The 19182-nt window shown below is 41.0% G+C and overlaps 1 protein-coding gene across 3 annotated transcripts; it reads left to right on the plus strand.

The window, feature by feature from the left end:
- Positions 1-518: 518 nt before the first annotated feature.
- On the plus strand, positions 519-18243 carry SART1 (spliceosome associated factor 1, recruiter of U4/U6.U5 tri-snRNP). Of its 3 annotated transcripts, none has more exons than XM_075281571.1 (21): positions 519-586; positions 3504-3749; positions 5307-5361; positions 6437-6492; positions 6576-6702; positions 6992-7097; positions 7793-7867; positions 7958-8054; positions 8152-8297; positions 9643-9849; positions 11000-11118; positions 11285-11406; positions 11550-11671; positions 12484-12654; positions 12830-12940; positions 13338-13425; positions 14809-14899; positions 15453-15588; positions 15670-15759; positions 16559-16680; positions 17902-18243. In XM_075281571.1, the coding sequence occupies exons 2-21, from the start codon at positions 3506-3508 to the stop codon at positions 17918-17920; spliced, it is 2304 nt and encodes a 767-aa protein (XP_075137672.1). In that variant the 5' UTR covers positions 519-586; positions 3504-3505; the 3' UTR covers positions 17921-18243. The 3 variants fall into 3 exon arrangements, with proteins under 3 accessions (XP_075137672.1, XP_075137674.1, XP_075137673.1); XM_075281573.1 differs by having other exon boundaries at positions 11553-11671; XM_075281572.1 differs by having other exon boundaries at positions 536-582.
- The last annotated feature ends 939 nt before the right edge of the window (positions 18244-19182 follow it).

Below are 19182 nucleotides of genomic sequence, written 5' to 3' on the forward strand. Positions count from 1 at the left end.
ATGGGCGGAGTCCACACAAAAGTGGGTGGGGCTAAATTTGCCGCGGCGTGCCGCGCGCATTTTGTCCCTTTTTCGGTTCTTCAAAAGTTGGGAGGTATGCATTTAGCCTGTAACAGAGATTGTCCAGAACTGTAGGCTGAGTTCACACTGAGTTTTTTGGTCAGGAATCTGCCTCAAAATCAGCCGACAAAAAAAAAAGCCTCCCTTTTTTGGAGGCTGATTTTGAGGCGGATTCCTGACCAAAGAACTCTGCGTGAACTCAGCCAATGTACTAGACACACTACTGGAGAAGACTGGTGTGCTCAGATCTGGGGTTGTTCTTGTGACTGCATTTCTATTCCCTACATATATCTGTGCATGCAATGTATGAGGGAGATAGAGAGTAACAGGCAGAGACTACTAAGAAACGTCTTGGAGGAACTGTTAGCTATGGGCGGCTACAAGGCGCAGACTACACCGGAAGTAGAACAATTCTGCGCACACTTGACGTATTACCTATTTCTGCAGCGCCGGAGACTGTGCTGACGTCATTAGCGCGACTACAGTGGCAGCCATCTTGTAGAACGGAGCCGAGACGCCGCTGTAAGTAAGTGGATTGTGTGTTCGGGGTCGGGTTTACTTGTCTGTAGATTGTTTGTCACCTTCCAGGGCTGAGCCGCTGCCGTGCCGGGTGTGTGTTGTAATGTATCAGTACTTACACCAGTGTCATTGATGTCTATGGAGCGCGTACAAGCAGACGAGGCTGCTCAGGTCATACACATCAGTGCTTTGTGTCTCCTGCCCAGTCCCATCCACTGATCTGCTGTGAATGTCATTCTAACACTGTCTGTATCTACTCACTGATCTCCAAACAGAAACCAATGGCAGGAGACACTGAACAGCGCCTCCCTGTGCTGAAATGCTGTACATATCCTAATCACAGAGCAGACTGTACATATAAACTGCAGCCCATTCAGCTCATGTTAGGTAAACCTCATGTGTGAGAGCCGCGCTGCCCAAAGATGGGGTATGAGAGTCTATACAGAATGAATATTCCTCCGGCTCTGTTCTGTAGCTCTCAGTCACAACCTTCCCATTGGGAACTACAGCTGTAACCTGATAGAGATCATCCACTGTCTATAGACATTAGCTGCTGCAGGTTCTACGGTTAAAGGGGTTGTCTCTTTACAGACACTGAGGGTAAAGTGTCACATCACAGAGCCATAGTAGTGAGTAGAGCGCTGGTCACGTGATCACATTGCTGCTTCATTCACAGGGAAGGATTGTCCTGATCACTGGTCGGATCCCCAGCAATGTGACACAACCACAGGATAAGGTAGAAGTGTCTGTAATGAGATGACCCCACTAACTCTCCTGCAATTTCCCCATTGTAGATTGGGTCTGGAGAGAAGATAGAAGTGACTTATCACTATATAGGATAGAGAAAGAGATGGAGCCCCTTCCTCTAATGGACCTGATGTCGTCTGATTACCATTCACCTCCCAGAATGGCAGAGCTTCAGGGTCTTAGACCCAGGTCACCTGTGCTGCTGACTTTAATAATGAAAGCTCTATTTAACTGTAACTGGGGACCCTATAGATACTCCATTTATAGTAGTAGAAAAAAAAAGTGAAGTGTTTATGTCACCGGGGGTCATTTATCCTATTTCATACAAGCATATATGTGTTTTTAAAAAAATACAGATAGGGAAAAAAAAAAGTCTGCGTTGATGCAAATCGTTGCCATAAACAACCCATTCATCTGAAACCATACATATATCAAGCCTTCTGTAATACATGATTGGTGTGGGCAGTGCGCAGCAAGCACACGGAGCCCATTATAGTCTATAGGGTCCTTGTGCTTTGCCAGCACATCGCTTCCAATTGAGATTGTATTCCATCCGGGTGTGTCCATATGGACTCCTTCCAGATGGAATACGAGCGCTAGTGTGAAGCAACCCTAATGACGTCGCTGTGGGAGGAGACTGGGGAGAGATATATTGAGGAGAAAAAGGGAGTTTTACTTTGGGAAGACTTGCAAACAGGTTGAAGCTCTTTACTTACTGAAGCGTGTACCCTGAAACCTAGGAGATTTGTTTGATATTGTTTCCTTTCTATCAGACATCAGCCTGGTAATCAGCTGTGCACCTGTGTGCTCATCACATGACCAAGGATCGTAAATCACATGACCATGGTCAGAGTTTTATCCTCTAGAAGTAACAGAATGAATGACAGCAAGCCGAGATCTAGAAAACCGTGAGGAATTGATACAGAAAGTATTGTAAATTGTATATCTATTGTACATTTGTTTGTCAATATTGGTCTGAAAGTGGCCAACCCATTTAATGGCTAATACCGACCCACTCAGGTTAATCCTATTATCCTATTAATCCTATTAATATTATCCTTCCTATTAATTAATATTATAAATGTGAAGGTTTGTGTGTTTGGATGTTTGTGTGTTTGTTCCTCAATCACGCAGAAACGGCTGAATGGATTTGAATGGAATTCGGCACATAGATAGACTGTAACCTCAATTAAAAAATAGGCTACTTTTTGTCCTCGTAAATGACATGGCTTCACGACTATTATGAATTTAGGTTAACATACTATTTTAAACAGCTCTTAGTAGCAGCTTATCTCAGCCAGGGCTATTATCTCTCTGTGTAAACACACTTAACCCTCAGTGTGTAGACACCTTTGCATATTATCTGATCAGCTTCAGGCACTGCTGACACACTGACATGAGCAAACACCTTTAATCCAAATTGACAGTTTGCCAATTTTTAACATGCCTGGAAATGAGAATATAATTTGTCGCAAACAATGAGAGCTATGAAGGTATCCTGAAGTCACAGAGTTCTTCTCAAGCGCAGCTGAGGGGGGATCATCGACGTCAACAACACGCTAATTATGCGGCGTCCCGGTGAGGTGCTGAGATGCCGGAACAATCCCATGCACAGTGCAAGAACCAAGTTCAGCGGCAGGCCAGCTTAAGAGCTGCGGAAACGCCGGAGCATGCGGAACATCAACAACACACTCATTATATGGTGTCCCAGCGAGCTGCTGAGATGCCAGAACAATCACGGGCACAGCGCCAGGAACGAGTCCAGTGGCAGGCCAGCTTGACAGCTCCCAAAGCATGCGGATCATCAACAACACACTCATTATATGGTGTCCCAGCAAGCTGCTGAGATGGAACAATCACAGGCATGGTGTGAGGAACAAGTTCAGCAGCAGGACAGCTTAACAGCAGGCAAACTATCGATGGCAGCAATTTGCTAAATATAGGTGGATCATCGACGCCAACAACCTGCAGACGAAGTCGCGGGCAGAGCCTAGTATAACATAAAACTGTGACAAGTCCTCTATATAGACTCTTCTTTAGTAAATTATATCGTACATTGTTTGTTCCTCTCACCTGCACTATTGAACCTGAACTACTGTGAACCTATCGTTCAAGACGGTAAAATGATGTATTGCATAGCACATGTATAATATAATGGGTTTTCTATTTTTTCATAGCAATGGGTTCCTCTAAAAAACATAAAGAGAAGGACCGAGATCGTGATGGATCATATGCAGCTGGTGGAAGTGAAGATCGTCACAGAGAGCATAAGAAGCACAAGCATAAGGAACGGGAACGAGAAAGACGAAAAAGGTCCCGAGAAAGGGAGAAAACTCGGGACAGGGATGGAAGGTCCAGGCCAAGTAAGGATATCGAGTCCCGCAAGATAAAAAAAGAGAAAATGGACCCTGATTATGAGCAAGGTGAGTAGGAACTAGAGGTTATTGTTCTGTGCCATTTTCAGTAGCAGACACACATTTAGATGTAAATGAATGCAGTCTAGTAAATAATGACTTGCAGAATGGAGACAAATGCCTTGTTAAGTCTCCCATGCATAACACAAGTGCCTCAGATAAATGTCTGCTCACTGGGGGGCCATCCGATAAAACATCAGTGATCAAAAGAATTGGGGCCTGCAAATGTCCTATGTTTAGGGAGCATTGATGTGCGTGCACACCACCACTGTGGGAAGATTTCTCTGTCCTATAGGACACCTGCAGAGAATTTTCATTTCCGGCCACAGAGCCCATCCCTGACCTGTTCCACATTACAGTGTGTTCACATATTGTGGTCGGTTTCCCCCCTCCCCACTTCTGGTAAAGTGAATGTATGTTTTTTTTTTCATGTCTTTGTTTTAATGGCGTAGTCTGCTTAAAAAAAACAAAAAAAAAAACAACCTATCCTTAAGGCAAGACATCCATTTTTGATTATCAAGGGTCTGACCTTTAGGGCCCTGGCAAATCAGCAGTCATAGTTGATATAGCTCCTGGCATTGTTTATATGCCAGGGGCAACAGTGTTCACTCGCCATCTTTATTGTACCTGCTGTTATGAGTTATTGCAGTGGTATCCTATCCAAGTGTATGTTAAACTGCTGTTGTAATTCATAACCACTGCTATGAAAGAGAGAGAGGTCCTGGCACTGTTTACCTGCCGTGGGCACATACAAACAACACATCTGCAATAGTTCCCATCTTAAGGATAGGCCATCACTTTCATAAAAGTAGGTGACTCCAATGGATTTTTCATACTGTTGACCCATCCACATGATAGGCCATTAATATGTGATCTTTTGGGGTCTGACACCTGGAACCTGCACACCTCAACTGTTCCAGCAGCCTACAGGCGTGAGAATCTGTTGCAATAAACAGGGAACATGGGCAGCCTCCCCCTATTCAAGTAGTAAGATCAAAGCTGCAGACTTGTTTACTTGAACCACTCCCATTACTTGCATAGGAGCACGCTGCACTAGCTCCCAATCCACAACAATAGCTTCCAGCAGCCTTCAGGCTGATCTGTGTGGGGCCTGGGTATTGGACCCCTGCCGTTCAGATACTGCTAACTTAAGTCATCAGTATGAAAAATCCATTTAGGGCTGAGGCCCCATGTTGCGGAAATGCAGCTTCTTTTGTTGCGGTTTTTTGAGCCAAAGCCAGGAGTGGACTGAGCAGAAGGTAGAAGTGTAAGAACTTCCTTTATATTTTCCATTCCCTCTATAGCCATTCTTGGCTCTGGCTCAAAAAATGCAGCAAAAGCTGCAACAAAAAAAGCTGCGTTTCCACAACGTGGGGCCTTAGCCTAGGACTGGAAAACTGCTTTAATCCTGTCTCTTAATATATTAAAATTGTACCAGAGGAGAGATGAGACTGATACAAGCAGTTTAGTTGTATTTAGTATGTTGTCTAACCATTGTTGGTATGTTGTGTAACAGCACGTATTACTGAGTCGGCTAATGACCACATGTAATTTCCTAATATACAGGTATTGCGCCAAAGTCTTCAGGTGGGGATTCATCTTTAAGCATTGAGGAAACGAAGTAAGTTTACAAATATCTTTCTCTATACACTTGTGAAGTGAAACTCATTCTTTGCTACCATGACCTGATATTTGCTGATGTGCTGTAACTACAGAGGAAATACTGGTTGGCTTGTCATGACTAATGTGAAAGTTAAGGGGTAGCTGCTGAGAGTAGTGAAGAAATGTTGGCTGAGCTCACAAGTTCGGAGGCAGATGTGCCCACTGGCATCCAGGTGAGCTGGCATAGGGAGCGATGGCAGTAACCTGTGCAAGCTTCCTCATATGGTTATAGTCACACAATAGATTCCACCCTGAAGATGGGGCAGAAAAAGTGTTCGACCTTCCGCAGCTGATTCAGTAGCAGATTCCACAGCTCATGAGAGGTCGTTGACTTTTTCTGACTCTCCAACTCCTTCTAATGTGGAAGCAGTGGTTCAGTACTCCGCTACAGCTTGTCGCCTATTAGGCCCAAATGAATTGACCTAACCTGTGGCGAGAGGCAAGAAAGTACTGAAGCTTTGCCTCCACATTGCAGGGAGCAAGAGGGTCAGAAAATGTCAAGGGCCTCTTATGATCATAGCTTGTGGTATGGAATATATCACAATCTAGGTCAAGGCTACAATCCATTTTGTGACTCTGATAAAATACTAATTCAGAAATGTGCTTCTTTGACTTGGCAAATTCATTGACAGTACAGCGCGATAGGCGCTGCTGGGCAGAAGGGCGTCCCTGGCTAAGTGTCAGAAACTCCCTTCTGACACTAAAGCGCTACGGTACTGGGACCGATAGCGCTTTACACTGGGCACAGATTGGGGAAGCCGATAGTGCGCTGAATTCAGCACACTGTCAGCTTTCCAGCAGTATATAAAACTGCATGTGCCCGGTCTGATGAAAGGTCCTCTTTAAGTGTTAGAAAGAAAAGAAAATAATATAGTTTTACATTCCTTTTGACAAAATTCATGTATAAGGAACTTGGTAATAAACCTAGCCTGAGCTGAAGGGAATTCCAGTTTATTGCTAGAATGTTTAAAGCTGCAGAAAGGTTCCAATATGATTCAGTTTAAACTGTTATAATTTTATTCTATTTTTTCTAGTAAACTTCGTGCAAAACTTGGATTAAAACCTCTAGAGCTGAATACATCTAAAACTGGTACGTATGTATTAGACTTATTTCCTTAAGTATCTCGCTTAAAGCATATTTCTTATATAAACGGATCACTGTTGGTTTTGCAGAGAGCGGCACTAAAGAAGACCCGGTTGCAGCCACAATCATTAACCCATTAATCTTAAGGCAACAGCAGGAGCTCCGAGAAAAACTCGCAGCTGCTAAAGAGAAGAGAATGCTAAACCAGAAACTAGGGTAAGAAAAATTCCACTGTTTATGAATGGAGACGCAGATGGAGTTTTTGTTGCCAGAAATAGACTCAAAAGGAATGGGCAACGGAACCTTCTGGTTTTGGCTCAAAAACATCTGCACCAAAAAAACGCAACATAAATCCCATGTGTCTCGAATCTTTACCGACTCTACAAACCTACCTTTACATACATTTCTGCCATTAATTTTGAAGAATGTGAAAATTCTTATTAAATTTTTTCATAAAAAGTCAACTGTTTCCATGGTTCTCTCTTTTTTTCTTTTTCAATTGCAGCAAAGTAAAATCCCTGGGAGATGATGAACTATGGTTGGATGATACAGCTGCTTGGATTGAACGCAGTCGGAAACTTCAAGCAGAAAAAGAGAAAGCTGAAAAGAGAGTGAGTATTGTAAATTTAAAGATGCTAAAGAGTAACCAATTACAAAAGGGCATTTCATATTGTATCGTCAATAAAATTCTACATATTTGGCTACTTCCCCAATTAAGGCCCCCAAGCACACGGCCGTGTTTTAGCTGTGTCTTTAATGGTTAACACACCGACCCAGTCTTTTCTTATGGCTGCATACATGTGACTGTATATTAGGGTCCCTGTGGGAGGAGCGTGAGCAGTCAGGTCTCATTACTGAGGTGTATGGGCGGCATGCAGAGATCATCCATGTGTTGTCCGTGCCATTTTCTTACTGACCCGTATCATGTGCTTGTAGCCAGAGCCTGATTAAACTTGGCCAGAATGGCGTCATTTCTTTTCCTAATCTGCTCTCCTCTGCTCTTCTTGTAAATTTTTTTTTTTTTTTTTTGAACTGTAATTTTTATTAGAATTTTTCACAGAAAATTGGTACAAACAAACTTGTATAATATTGAACAACAAAGCAATCAGATATTAAGTGTGTGTGAGTGTGTATATATGTAAGTGTGTGTATGTGTATATATATATATATATATATATATATATATATATATATATATATATATATATATATATATATATATATATATATAGCCACAGTTGATATTTCCCCTTTCAGGATGTTATTTCTAAGCAGAGATTTAATACCTTTGTTTTTATTCGCACAGGCAAAACTATTGGCAGAAATGGATGAAGAATTTGGTGTTTCCAACCTTGTAGAGGAAGAATTTGGGCAAAAGAAGGTTAGCTGTGCTGTCTCATTAATAATACAACAGCTTCTTCCCATATCAATTCCTACAACGTTCACCGGTTTGTTGTTTTCTTCTTCTTAGGATTACTCATCTCAGGACTTACAAGGTCTTACTGTAGAACACAATTTGGAATCTTTTGTCGAGGGGCAATCTGTAATACTGACTCTGAAAGACAAAGGTAATTTGAATGCTATTCGCTCACATGAAAAGTCCTTTGTAAACCAAAGCTCTGTACCTTCATATACATTGTTTTCTTGTGTCTTGTTTTAACATAGGTGTTCTTGACGAAGACGCATCTGATGTCTTGGTCAATGTAAACATGATAGACAAAGAAAAAGCTGAGAAAAATGTGGAGCTGAAGAAGAAAAGGCCTGATTACAAACCGTATGAGGAAGAGGAGTCTGTCGATGACATGGTTGTGGTGAGTTTGCCGCCCTCTATTTTACTGATGTTCAGTTTTTCATCTAAAGAAAATTCCCCCATTACCTCATCGCTTGTCATTGACATCAATGATTTGCATGTACAATAATCTTTAATACAAGCAATTGATGATTCTATCTCTCCTGTTTATAAAGGGAGAGGTTTTATAATGAGTCCAAAGTTCTTGTACTGTGGCAGTTTACACTCACAGCGTGTTCAATGGGATCCCAAAAAATCTGAATCATATGCTGCGTAAAAACCTACAGAGCAAAGAGACCTGTACATGTCCATTATTGCTGTGGTTTTCACCAGCAGATTTTAACCTGTGCAGTGCAGACTACTACCTCCTAGGTCCTCATACTAAACACAAGGGATGATGTGAGCTTGTGTTCAGTGTAAGGATTGCAGGGCACAGCTGGGCAGGGAGACATAGTGAAGAATGGGGCTTGGGCCTAGGATTTGACACCCCTTGGTGCTGCAGGTACCTTATTTACATAGTGAATAAAAGCAAACATTCTTGGCATCATTGAAATGACGTTACCCAGCAATAATATCACTGGATTTGTTTAAACATCCTACATGGCACTTTGCCCTGTTTAACATGTGGGAGACGACACATTCCCTTTAATACTACTTATTAACTTAATTAACTCTTTTAGGCGGCGAAACAATCCTGTCCTGAGTTTTGCTTACAACTAGAGATGAGCGAACACTGTTCAGAACAGCCATTCCGAACAGCGCGCTCCCATAGAAATGAATGGACGTAGCCGGCACGTGGGGGGTTAAGCGATCGGCCGCCGGCAAAGTGTACGTGCCAGCTGCTTCCATTCATTTCTATGGGAGCGTGCTGTTCGGAACGGCTGATCCAAACAGTGTTCGCTCATCTCTACTCACAACCCAATACATGAAGTACAGGTGAAAATAAGAAACTTTGCAATATATCTTGTTGAAGAAATATGTTTTCTTCTCTACTTTTCAGGCAGTTACTTTCTCCATAGTACTTTATGAAGGAGGGAAATTAGAAAAGACACTCAAATAAGTGCTGCAGCTACACTTTGCTGTTCCTTTCTTTTTATACACTGCTAAGTTGTACATGATAAGCTGATAATACACAGGATAGGCAATAAATCAACCAACCAGCAGGAGAATTCTGCTCAGCCTCTTCTTGCTTCATAGAATTGTATGAGGTGGAGAAGGAAACGGGTAATAAGATTTTATTGCAAAGTTTCATCTAATCAAAACAATTTATGTAAAGTTGTTTAGAACTGGAGGTATGCTTTTAAAGAATCAGATTTTTGCTGCATCTGCTATCTATATTTTATGCAATGTGTGTTTCTTTCATTTAGTTCAGACACAAGTCTGTACTTTCTAAGTATGATGAGGAGATAGAAGGGGAAAAGAAGAAATCGTTCCGATTGGAGAGTGGCGGCACAGCAGATGGATCCTGGGAAAAAGAGCTACAGAATATTCGGCAAACTCTGCACAACCAGGCACAGTCTCTCGAACTTCCAGCAATGAGAATTGCATCTGAGTACTATACATCAGAAGAAATGGTAAGTTTGAAAAATGGTGCCATATTTGTTGAACCTGTTCCCAACGTCCACTGTAATAATAGAGTGGATGTCAGGACTTTAAATATGGTGCCCGCTCAGGAGCTGAGTAGGCACCATAGCTGCTGGGGGTCTCTGTTTTACATAGTGGAGACCTGGCAGGTAACCCTAGGTAGCGTGCTACTTGTTACTGCACTTAAAAAAACTCATGCACTTCATGAAAAAAGAAATATATAGTGTTCTAAGAGCAGTAAACTTATTCGGGGCTACTAACTAAGGCTCTGCAGACTATGCACATAGTGGCACAGATTTACAACTATGGTTACAACTAGCCACTGGCATAAAGGTGGCATACCTTGTTTGTAGAGATGAGCGAACACTATTCGAAACTACCGTTTCGAATAGCACGCGCCCATAGGAATGAATGGAAGCGGCCGGCACGCAGACTTTGCCGGTTGCCTCCATTCATTCCTATGGGTGTGTGCTTTTTGAAACGGCAGTTTCGAATAGTGTTCGCTCATTTCTACTTGTTTGGGCTAAAAAACTTTGTGACATACTTGCTTGACATATTGGTGTGGATGCTTAGAAAAGAGTGTGTGGCGTACACTGCAATATAGCAGTAAAGTATCCACCTTTTGGAAGTATGAGACAAGAGAATAAAATGTAATTTAAAGATACAATGTGCAGTAAAAAGTCCTAAAATGTGTGTATATATAATTATCCCCTAAGACATGTTAATGTATCTGGTAAAATGGACTCTCCTTACTCCGGTCTTCCATGTGGCAGCTGCTGTGTACAGGTTCCCTGGCTGATTTCAGCAGTGTCGTCTCGCTTATATGAGTCGCAGGCTTCAGAGGTGACCTCTTCACAAAAGGCACGTAACAGACTGCTCTCAACACTCGTGTGGTTTGTGAAGAGGTCACTGCCGAGGCCTGGGATTTAGCTGTAGCCACCCAAATGGGACATCAGCACTGATGTCGGCTGGGGGGACCTATACACAGCAGCCCAGCCACCATTGGGAATTTAGATGGGGGAGTGTGTTTTATTTAAAAAAATAAACAAATACTGGACTGTGATAACCCCTTTGATATCAGTGTTCAATCTAAACAATCTAGCTGCGAGTGGTCCATAAATGCTTCTCTCTTTTACAAAGGTATCCTTCAAGAAAACAAAAAGGCGTGTGAAAAAGATCCGTAAGAAGGAGAAGTCTGCTCTGGATGATAACCTGTTACTTATGAAACCTGATACCCGTGCGAATGACTTTGGTTCAAGGTATGGAATTCACAAAGTAAGGAATAAGTGTCCTTAATAAAACCCCTTTAACATGAACACCCTTCATTTATCCTTGTATATTGGGTATGGGGTTAGTTAAAAGTTATGATGGATGTTATGTAATATTGGCAGGAAGATTATACAAGTTTAATGTTTTCTGTCTTAGAACTCGTGGACGAGGCCGCAAGCACATTGATTCAGATGATGAAGGGCAAGATGTGGAGTTAAAAACGGTCATGCCCCAGTCAGATGATGTGCGTGTGGAAAGTATGGACATTAGCGATGAGGGTAAGAATGTTGCGCCCTAAACCCATTTTCTTTTTATACCTTAATATCATTGCCAATGTATTGATGCCCCCCCCCCGCTTCTTAATATTTTCACTATTAAATTATTAATCATCTTATTTGCTTCTTTCCTCCTTGTTTCACAGAAGAGGGTCCAGGTACTCCGGTGGTGGTTGAGGAGGATGAGTTAGAAATGGAGTTGCACAAACAGCTTGAAAAAAGTAGACGACTGAAACAAATTCAGCAACAGAAAGATAGTAGCGAAAAGGTGAGTAGACTGATTTAATGCAGCAGAAGAATGAAAAATCTGGCTTCTCGGTGGTGTTAATAAATAAGTTTATTTTTTGTACAGAATGGTGTTGTCTACTTTCTGAATACATTTCAGAAAAGCTATACACCAGGGGTAGGGAACGTACGGCTCTCCAGCTGTTGCAAAACTACAACTCCCAGCATGCATACTTGCTCTGCTGTTTTTGGAACTCCCATGGAAGTGAGTGGAGCATGTTGGGAGTTGTAGTTTCACAGCAGCTGGAGAGCCGAAGGTTCCCTACCCCTGCTATACACAGTCATGTAATAACATTAAAAGAACTTACATTGCTTCTGGGCCTACCGTTGCCCGCACAAACTATAGCAAAATGGTAGCTGTGTAATCAGTAGTGTCCCTGTATCAGTGCCTGCAATGAAAAGGATAGGTGCAGTGATGGTAGGGATCTAATTCCTAGAGAGTACCAGGGTCCCGTGTCCCCCATTTGAGCATTGCTGCTCTGTTTAGGGTCTCTGGTACGGCTAAAAATAGGCGAGTATCTTAGCTGTCTTCGGCACTCCCATAGAGTTTGAATTGAGTCACAGTGTTCATACCCCACCACTGCTCCATTTAATTTGGGACATTAGGACATTATTCTTCCTGTATTTGTATTGCTACAAATCAAACACTGTAAGAACGTCGTCTGTCCTAGTCTTTCAATCTTAGAACAACCCCTTTTAATTTACATTTTCTCATTCTATGGCTTAGACTTGTTAACTTGTAAAACTCCATTAATCTCATCCTCTTTGTTTCGGGATTCTGTTTCCTCTCCTAAGATCGCAACGATTGTGAAAAAGCTTAACACTCAGAAAAGCCTAGATGAAGAGGAAGACGACGATAAGAAAGGAGCCATTGTTTTTAATGCAACCTCAGAATTCTGCAGAACTCTCGGAGAGATACCAACCTATGGTTTAGCAGGGAACAGGGAAGATCAAGAAGATTTAATGGTACGGATTTCCTAGGACTTCTGCAAATTTAGCATTTCAAGTCGTAAACCCTGAATTCAACCATGAATTTTAAAGTACATACATGAGGCTTAAAGCGGCCAAATATTCTGCACTAGACTTATTACAGATTATTATCACCGTGCAGGATCATTCACATTCTTATTGTCTTTCACAGGATTTCGAGAAGGATCAGGAGGAGTCTGAGAATGAACACGGTGATTCTGAAGGTGAAGAAAACATTGGTTGGAGTATGGTGAACCTTGATGATGAGAAAAACCAGCAAGATGTAAGTGAGAGGACACTTTGTAGTTGTCGCATCCTACCTTTTTACTATTCTAGCATTGTATATTTCAGAATGGAATATGACCATAGCACATTGTGAATATTTTCTTTATATGCAGGTGCAAATGTTTTGAATATTTATTAAAAATCAATTATTTATAAGCATAGTATTCTTCTAGCATAACCCAACTGACGCTGGGTTCACACCAGCATTCGGTCTCCGTTCTCAGGTTTCCGTCTTCTGCAGACAGAAGACGGAAACCTGTCAGACCGGGTCCGGCTGTGAGCGCCGGTGGGCGTTTTATTCTCTCCGCGGCAAAAACTTTTTTTTTTTAAACCAGACACAGAGTACTGCATGTCTGACTTTGTGAACGAGCCCTAACTTATATGTTTATTGTCAGTATTCCACGTCTTCCACCACCATTTTGGATGAAGAGCCCATCGTGAACAGGGGCCTTGCTGCTGCTTTACATCTCTGTCAGAACAAAGGTAAGAGACACAATAATAGAATATATAAAGAGAGACCTTCATACAGACAGGAACAAATACAAATGAGGGCTGTTAGCCATGGCAGATTATAGACAGGGATAAGAAGGGATCTGATTGGCCAGGGTGGGTAATATGTTCTTTTCTTTTTTACTTTAAAGAGAACCTTTCATGTTCTCATAGATGTGATACAGTACTAGAAAGAAGACAGTGCGCTTAATTTAGCACACTGTCTTCATAATAGCGGCATATAATACAGCACATCAATGAGGACATGAAAGTTCCTCTTTAAAGTGTACTGTACACCTTTGCATGTAATTTTCTGTCATTTTGTATGAGGCTGTAACTGTAATCACACTTATATACACAACTTAGTTCCCATTTAAAGAGCCACACTGTAAATCATCCATTGAAAAACTGTACTTGCCTATAGAACAATAATTCTGGAGTATCCCTTTTTTTATTTTAATATATATATATATATATATATATATATATATATACACACACACACACACACACACACACACACACACACACACACACACACACACACACACTAATTTGGCAATTAAATCCGCATCATGATAGTAGACTTATTAACTGAATCATGCATGATGTCAAGGAGGATGCTCTCTAGAAGACGGCGTACAGAGTGCACTGTTCTCCTAATTACATCCTGGAGAATAGATTTGCATATTTTTTACCCAGAATCCCTAGTGGAGCAAGAATGACTTGTGAGTCTCTGTACTGCCTATGCAGGCACACACTCTCCCTGATGTGTATGATTATCCCCTGACCCCATAGACATATCCAGCTATTTATGCAACTCCTGTACAGAGCTCTGTTCCCAAGATAGATACAGGGCCCAGAGGTGGGACCCACAACTATTAGGGAGCCTTCACACGGAGTAAAAGTGCGTGTATTTTTGCAAAATACACGTGTAAAAATAAGACTCCCATTGACTTCAATGACATTTTAAGGGCGTATTTTTACACGTGTAAAAAATATCATTGAAGTCAATGGGAGTCTTATTTTTACACGTGTATTTTGCAAAAATACACGCACGTTTACTCCGTGTGAAGGCTCTCTTAGGCGTTTATGGCATATCCTATGTATAATAGCCATAAATGCTCAAATAGGATTACTCCTTTCATTCATAAATTTGTAAGAGGAAGAACAGAGAAATACTACAGTACAGAGCTAGAGCTAAGAAGCTGCAATACAATAATACAGACCTGTCATAAGTGTAAAAACTGATTTATCTTGTAGAGAATCACAACAGTCTTAAGAAAACAATTAGATTCCTTAACATGGTAGGAGCTGTAGTAATGGAAGGTAGTAGTACTTTATGCTTTATTGAAATATATATATTTTCTCCATCAGGCTTACTAGAAACAACAGTACAAAAGATTGCACGTGTTAAAGCTCCCAATAAGTCCCTTCCATCAGCTGTGTACTGCATAGAAGACAAAATGTAAGTAGTATATTTAGCGTGCTATAGAACTGTTAGAGCTTGGGAACTGCTTGATATGTGAAGGCTCCTTCATACATGTGTCATACATGAAATATCACATGTGCTACCACCTCACTTTCTTTCTCCCACATGGTTACTGTTTCTCTCGCCTTCTCCATCCTGCCAACTAATCCATCAACTGCAATGTAAAACGGCAGTGAGGAGACCTCAGGCCTTCACCACAGGGTGGAAATACCATGGATTCTTATTGGCCCATTATCATTTCCAGTTAGTTATAGGGGTCGGCTCACACACAAAGCTTCGGATTTTGCCCGCAGCAAAATAATTTCTGTTGCATATGCTGTTGTGGGGGCAGTTAGTGGCGTAGCTGAACATATGTTATAGGGATAAAAGTATTTGGAACACCTACACGTTAGAACCACAGGAACTTTTGCAACATCCCATTCTAAATCCATAGTCATTAATATAAAGTTGTTCCCCATGCAACTTCATCCATTGATTGGCAAATGCTTAGTAACAGTCACGCATATCTTTTGCAACCTCTATGAAACAGGGCAATAGATGACAAGTACAGCAGGCGAGAAGAGTACAGAGGTTTCACACAGGACTTTAAAGAAAAAGAAGGCTACAAACCAGATGTCAAAATTGAATATGTGGATGAAACGGGCAGAAAACTGTGTCCAAAAGAGGTAAGTTTTTGTCCAGTCCTGACTATTGATCTGAGGACTGCAGGAGGATGCTAATGTACTAATATCTTCTGTTCAACACAGGCTTTTAGACAACTGTCGCATCGGTTCCATGGTAAAGGTTCAGGTAAAATGAAAACGGAAAAACGCATGAAGAAACTGGATGAAGAAGCGGTGAGTAATCTGATCATATAGTACTAGCAATTCAGTCAGAATGTTTCATCACTTTCATTTTCAGCAAAAAAAAAAAAAAAAAAAAGTTCATACTCCTCCTCTTTAAGCTGGGACCCCATGGGCCGGAAACGCTGCGATTTGGCTGCGGGAAAAATCACGGCGTTGCACAGTACTTGCAAAGTGGATGGAATTCACGCGAATCCACTTTGCGGAAAAAATCGCAGCGCGAACACGTTGCTGTTTTGAAAATCACAGTATGTCAATTATACCTACGGAAACGCCGGCGGCTTTCCCATAGATATAGTTGTAACAGAAAGTCCGCGGAGGAAAACTCTGTGAACTTTCTGTTCAAAGTGCTGCGGGAAGAACCGCAATGTGTTCACGCCACAGTTGTTCTCCCAGCGCTTTAGTACGTCGGTTCTGGCCCGTGGAGCCTTATGCTGGAAAAGGAGACATTCACAGGATGCCAATCTGATCAGAATGACTGCATACAAAGAGTTAAACATGAAATATATAGCACATTTATGTAATTGACTACACATACAAACTTCAGCCTGGACAGTCTCATATCTTACCCCCTCCAACACCAGCATTGCAGAAATGATCCTAAGAAGCTGCTGAAGCCTGTGCTGGCCTCGACAGCTGGGCAGCATTGGCAGCAACCAACTAGGAAATAATACAAATGCCAACCATTGTACCAGTTCCTAGTAATATTTTCTGTAGTGTCACATCATGGCTGATGCCAGTGTATATTGGTATATGTATAGTGGTAACATTTGACTTCATTTTTTTTCATCAGCTCTTAAAGAAAATGAGTTCTAGTGACACTCCTCTCGGTACAGTAGCCCTTTTGCAAGAAAAACAGAAAGCCCAGAAGACACCATACATTGTGCTCAGTGGAAGTGGAAAGAGCATGACATCGTAAGTGACAAAAAATTTTGTAATTTATTTTTTTTTTTACATTTTATATTGAAGAATACCATAAAGCTCAACCTAGGGAACCAGGGTGTCTCAGATTTCTTTGTCTGGGGTGCCGCCCAGAAATCTGGACTGGGCTGTGTGTGTATGTATTATTATAGTGGCGGCAGTGTCACATGGATGGGACCACTGCAGCCAGTCCTTATACAGCTGAGAGCGATGTTTGGCTATAGAAGTCCTGTCGATGTAACATCGCTGCTGCAACCACTGCCGTGTTTCCCCGAAAAGAAGACATCCCCTGGATATAAGACTTATTGTAATTTCTTAGAAGCTAAGAAATGTAAGGCCTCCCCTGAAAATAAGACCTAGCAGTCATTGCTACAGCTGCACTGCCCCCCTAATGTTTAGCGAGAGGTTCAGGAAAAATAAGACATCCCCTGAAAATAAGATCTATCTCCTCTTTAGAGGCAAAAATGAATATAATACACTGTGTATATATTGTTTCCCTGAAAATAATACAAACGGAGCAGTGCAGGTGACGGACGGATCTTTGCTATAGGTGCGGTGTTCCATAACACTTGCAAAGATAAAGCATTAAAAATTGGACTCACTACTGCAATAAGGGGGAGAGCATATTCCATATTATTATTAAGTGCCATGTATAAAGAGTATACAGTCATTGCTTAGAGGGAGTCTGTCAGGTAATGTACGGTGCCTTAGCTGAGGGCATCGTATGATGGGGAGATACTGAGCTCTGGGATAAATAAGTTTATGTAATTTAAGGCAGGATTTCTTAGTAAAGAGCTGAGTAAATTTAACATAGGAGTCTCCATTTCCCAGGAGAGATGGTTAGTGTCCTGCACACACCTAGTGATTGTATACAGCAGGTTGATAGTAAGCTTTCTGTATATAGGCAGGGTAGAAATTTCTTATATTAACTTGTACTACTGATTTACGCAAAATTTGTTTGAAAATTTGAGGTCTGGGTTCTGAAACATTCTCGCTCAGTTTCTGGCCTGGGTTCTCTTTGTTCTTTTTGGGGTTTTTTTTTTTTTTTTTTTTTTTTTTTAACCTTTGGGTTTCTGAGAAGTTTCTGACTTTGGGTCACACATCAAGCTCCCGGTTCCCTCTATTGCCGTAATCTTGACAATAATCTGTAACTTAATGAAATGAGTGAAGAATGTGCTTTTCTTCTTAGTTTTCTCTTTTGTTTCTCACCTTTAGGAACACCCTTATCAAATGAGTGGTATTAAATCTCTGAAATTCCACTAAAGAAAAGAAAGTTGACAGGACCAGATGAATATGATCAACCTCTGCACACAATAGAAGCGTATATTTCTAAGCATGCCAGACTGGTGTGGATATATGAATGGCCAGGACATCCTTCAATGAAATGTGCTGCAGACGGTCATCACAACTTGGGAATTTGGTGGGATTTTTTTTTTTTTTTTGTAAACTAGGTTGTATAAGATTGGGGTGTGCTGGAATCCAGACATGCTCCAGTTGTGAGAAGTTTCATCAACCGCTTGTCTATAAATCCTCTAATAAATGTGTTTTAATATGAAACCCTATAGATTCAGAATGCTTTCTGTGTGTAATGGAAACGTGTCATGGAGCACTAGTTACTATCCTGTGTTGCCTTCTGTTCTAATTTTTTATCTATCTATCTATCTATCTATCTATCTATCTATCTATCTATCTATCTATCTATATCCAGTAGAGAAGAGGTTAAAATAAGCAATAGCTCACAGATAGCACTTCGTTTCACCTGTTAGGTACCAGAACAATAGTATACATTCTATAGGGATTATAAATAATTTGTTCTCATTGAACGTATATCAACACACAGTAGTGATAACGCTTCCAGTGCTCCTTGCAGGATAATTGGCGTATCAAGAAAACCGGGTTAATTAAAAATCGACTGCGAAGATCAATGAATGAAAGGTATGTCTAGAATGGCCATTCTAAAGGTTATGCAAAAATATGCTTATTTAAAAATGGATCCTGCCAATGATAGACTCCCTTTAATAGTAGTGTACCCACCAAAGAAGAATACCTCAACTATATATATTTTTTTGTAAGCAGAATGCTTGTAAAAGTCTTGAAGGGGTTGTCTACTTTATTACTTTATATGATAGAAAACTTAATAAAAATAAAAAAAATTTAGAATATACACGTTTAATATTCTCCTTTAACTTCTGTTATACCAGATGGTAACCCCTTTTACCCTTCTACACTGTAGAGTGATATAGACTATGGGCCAGAGTAATACATCCATTGCTTGTGACGAAACATGGTGCCTGTCATGTGACCTACATACACTGCTCTTGCGTTGTCATTCAATAAGCAGCAGTGTCGGGCCATGTTTTGCAGATGTTCAACACCCCTAGGGGGTCTAATAAATGCAAAAAAAAAAAAAAAGTTAAAAAAAATATAAAAAGAATTAACAGTTCAAATCACCCCCCTTTCCCTAGAACACATATAAAAGTAGTTAAAAACTGTGAA

This window comes from Leptodactylus fuscus, chromosome 7 (genome assembly GCF_031893055.1).
Source record: "Leptodactylus fuscus isolate aLepFus1 chromosome 7, aLepFus1.hap2, whole genome shotgun sequence".
In the NCBI taxonomy this organism is placed as follows: domain Eukaryota; kingdom Metazoa; phylum Chordata; class Amphibia; order Anura; family Leptodactylidae; genus Leptodactylus; species Leptodactylus fuscus.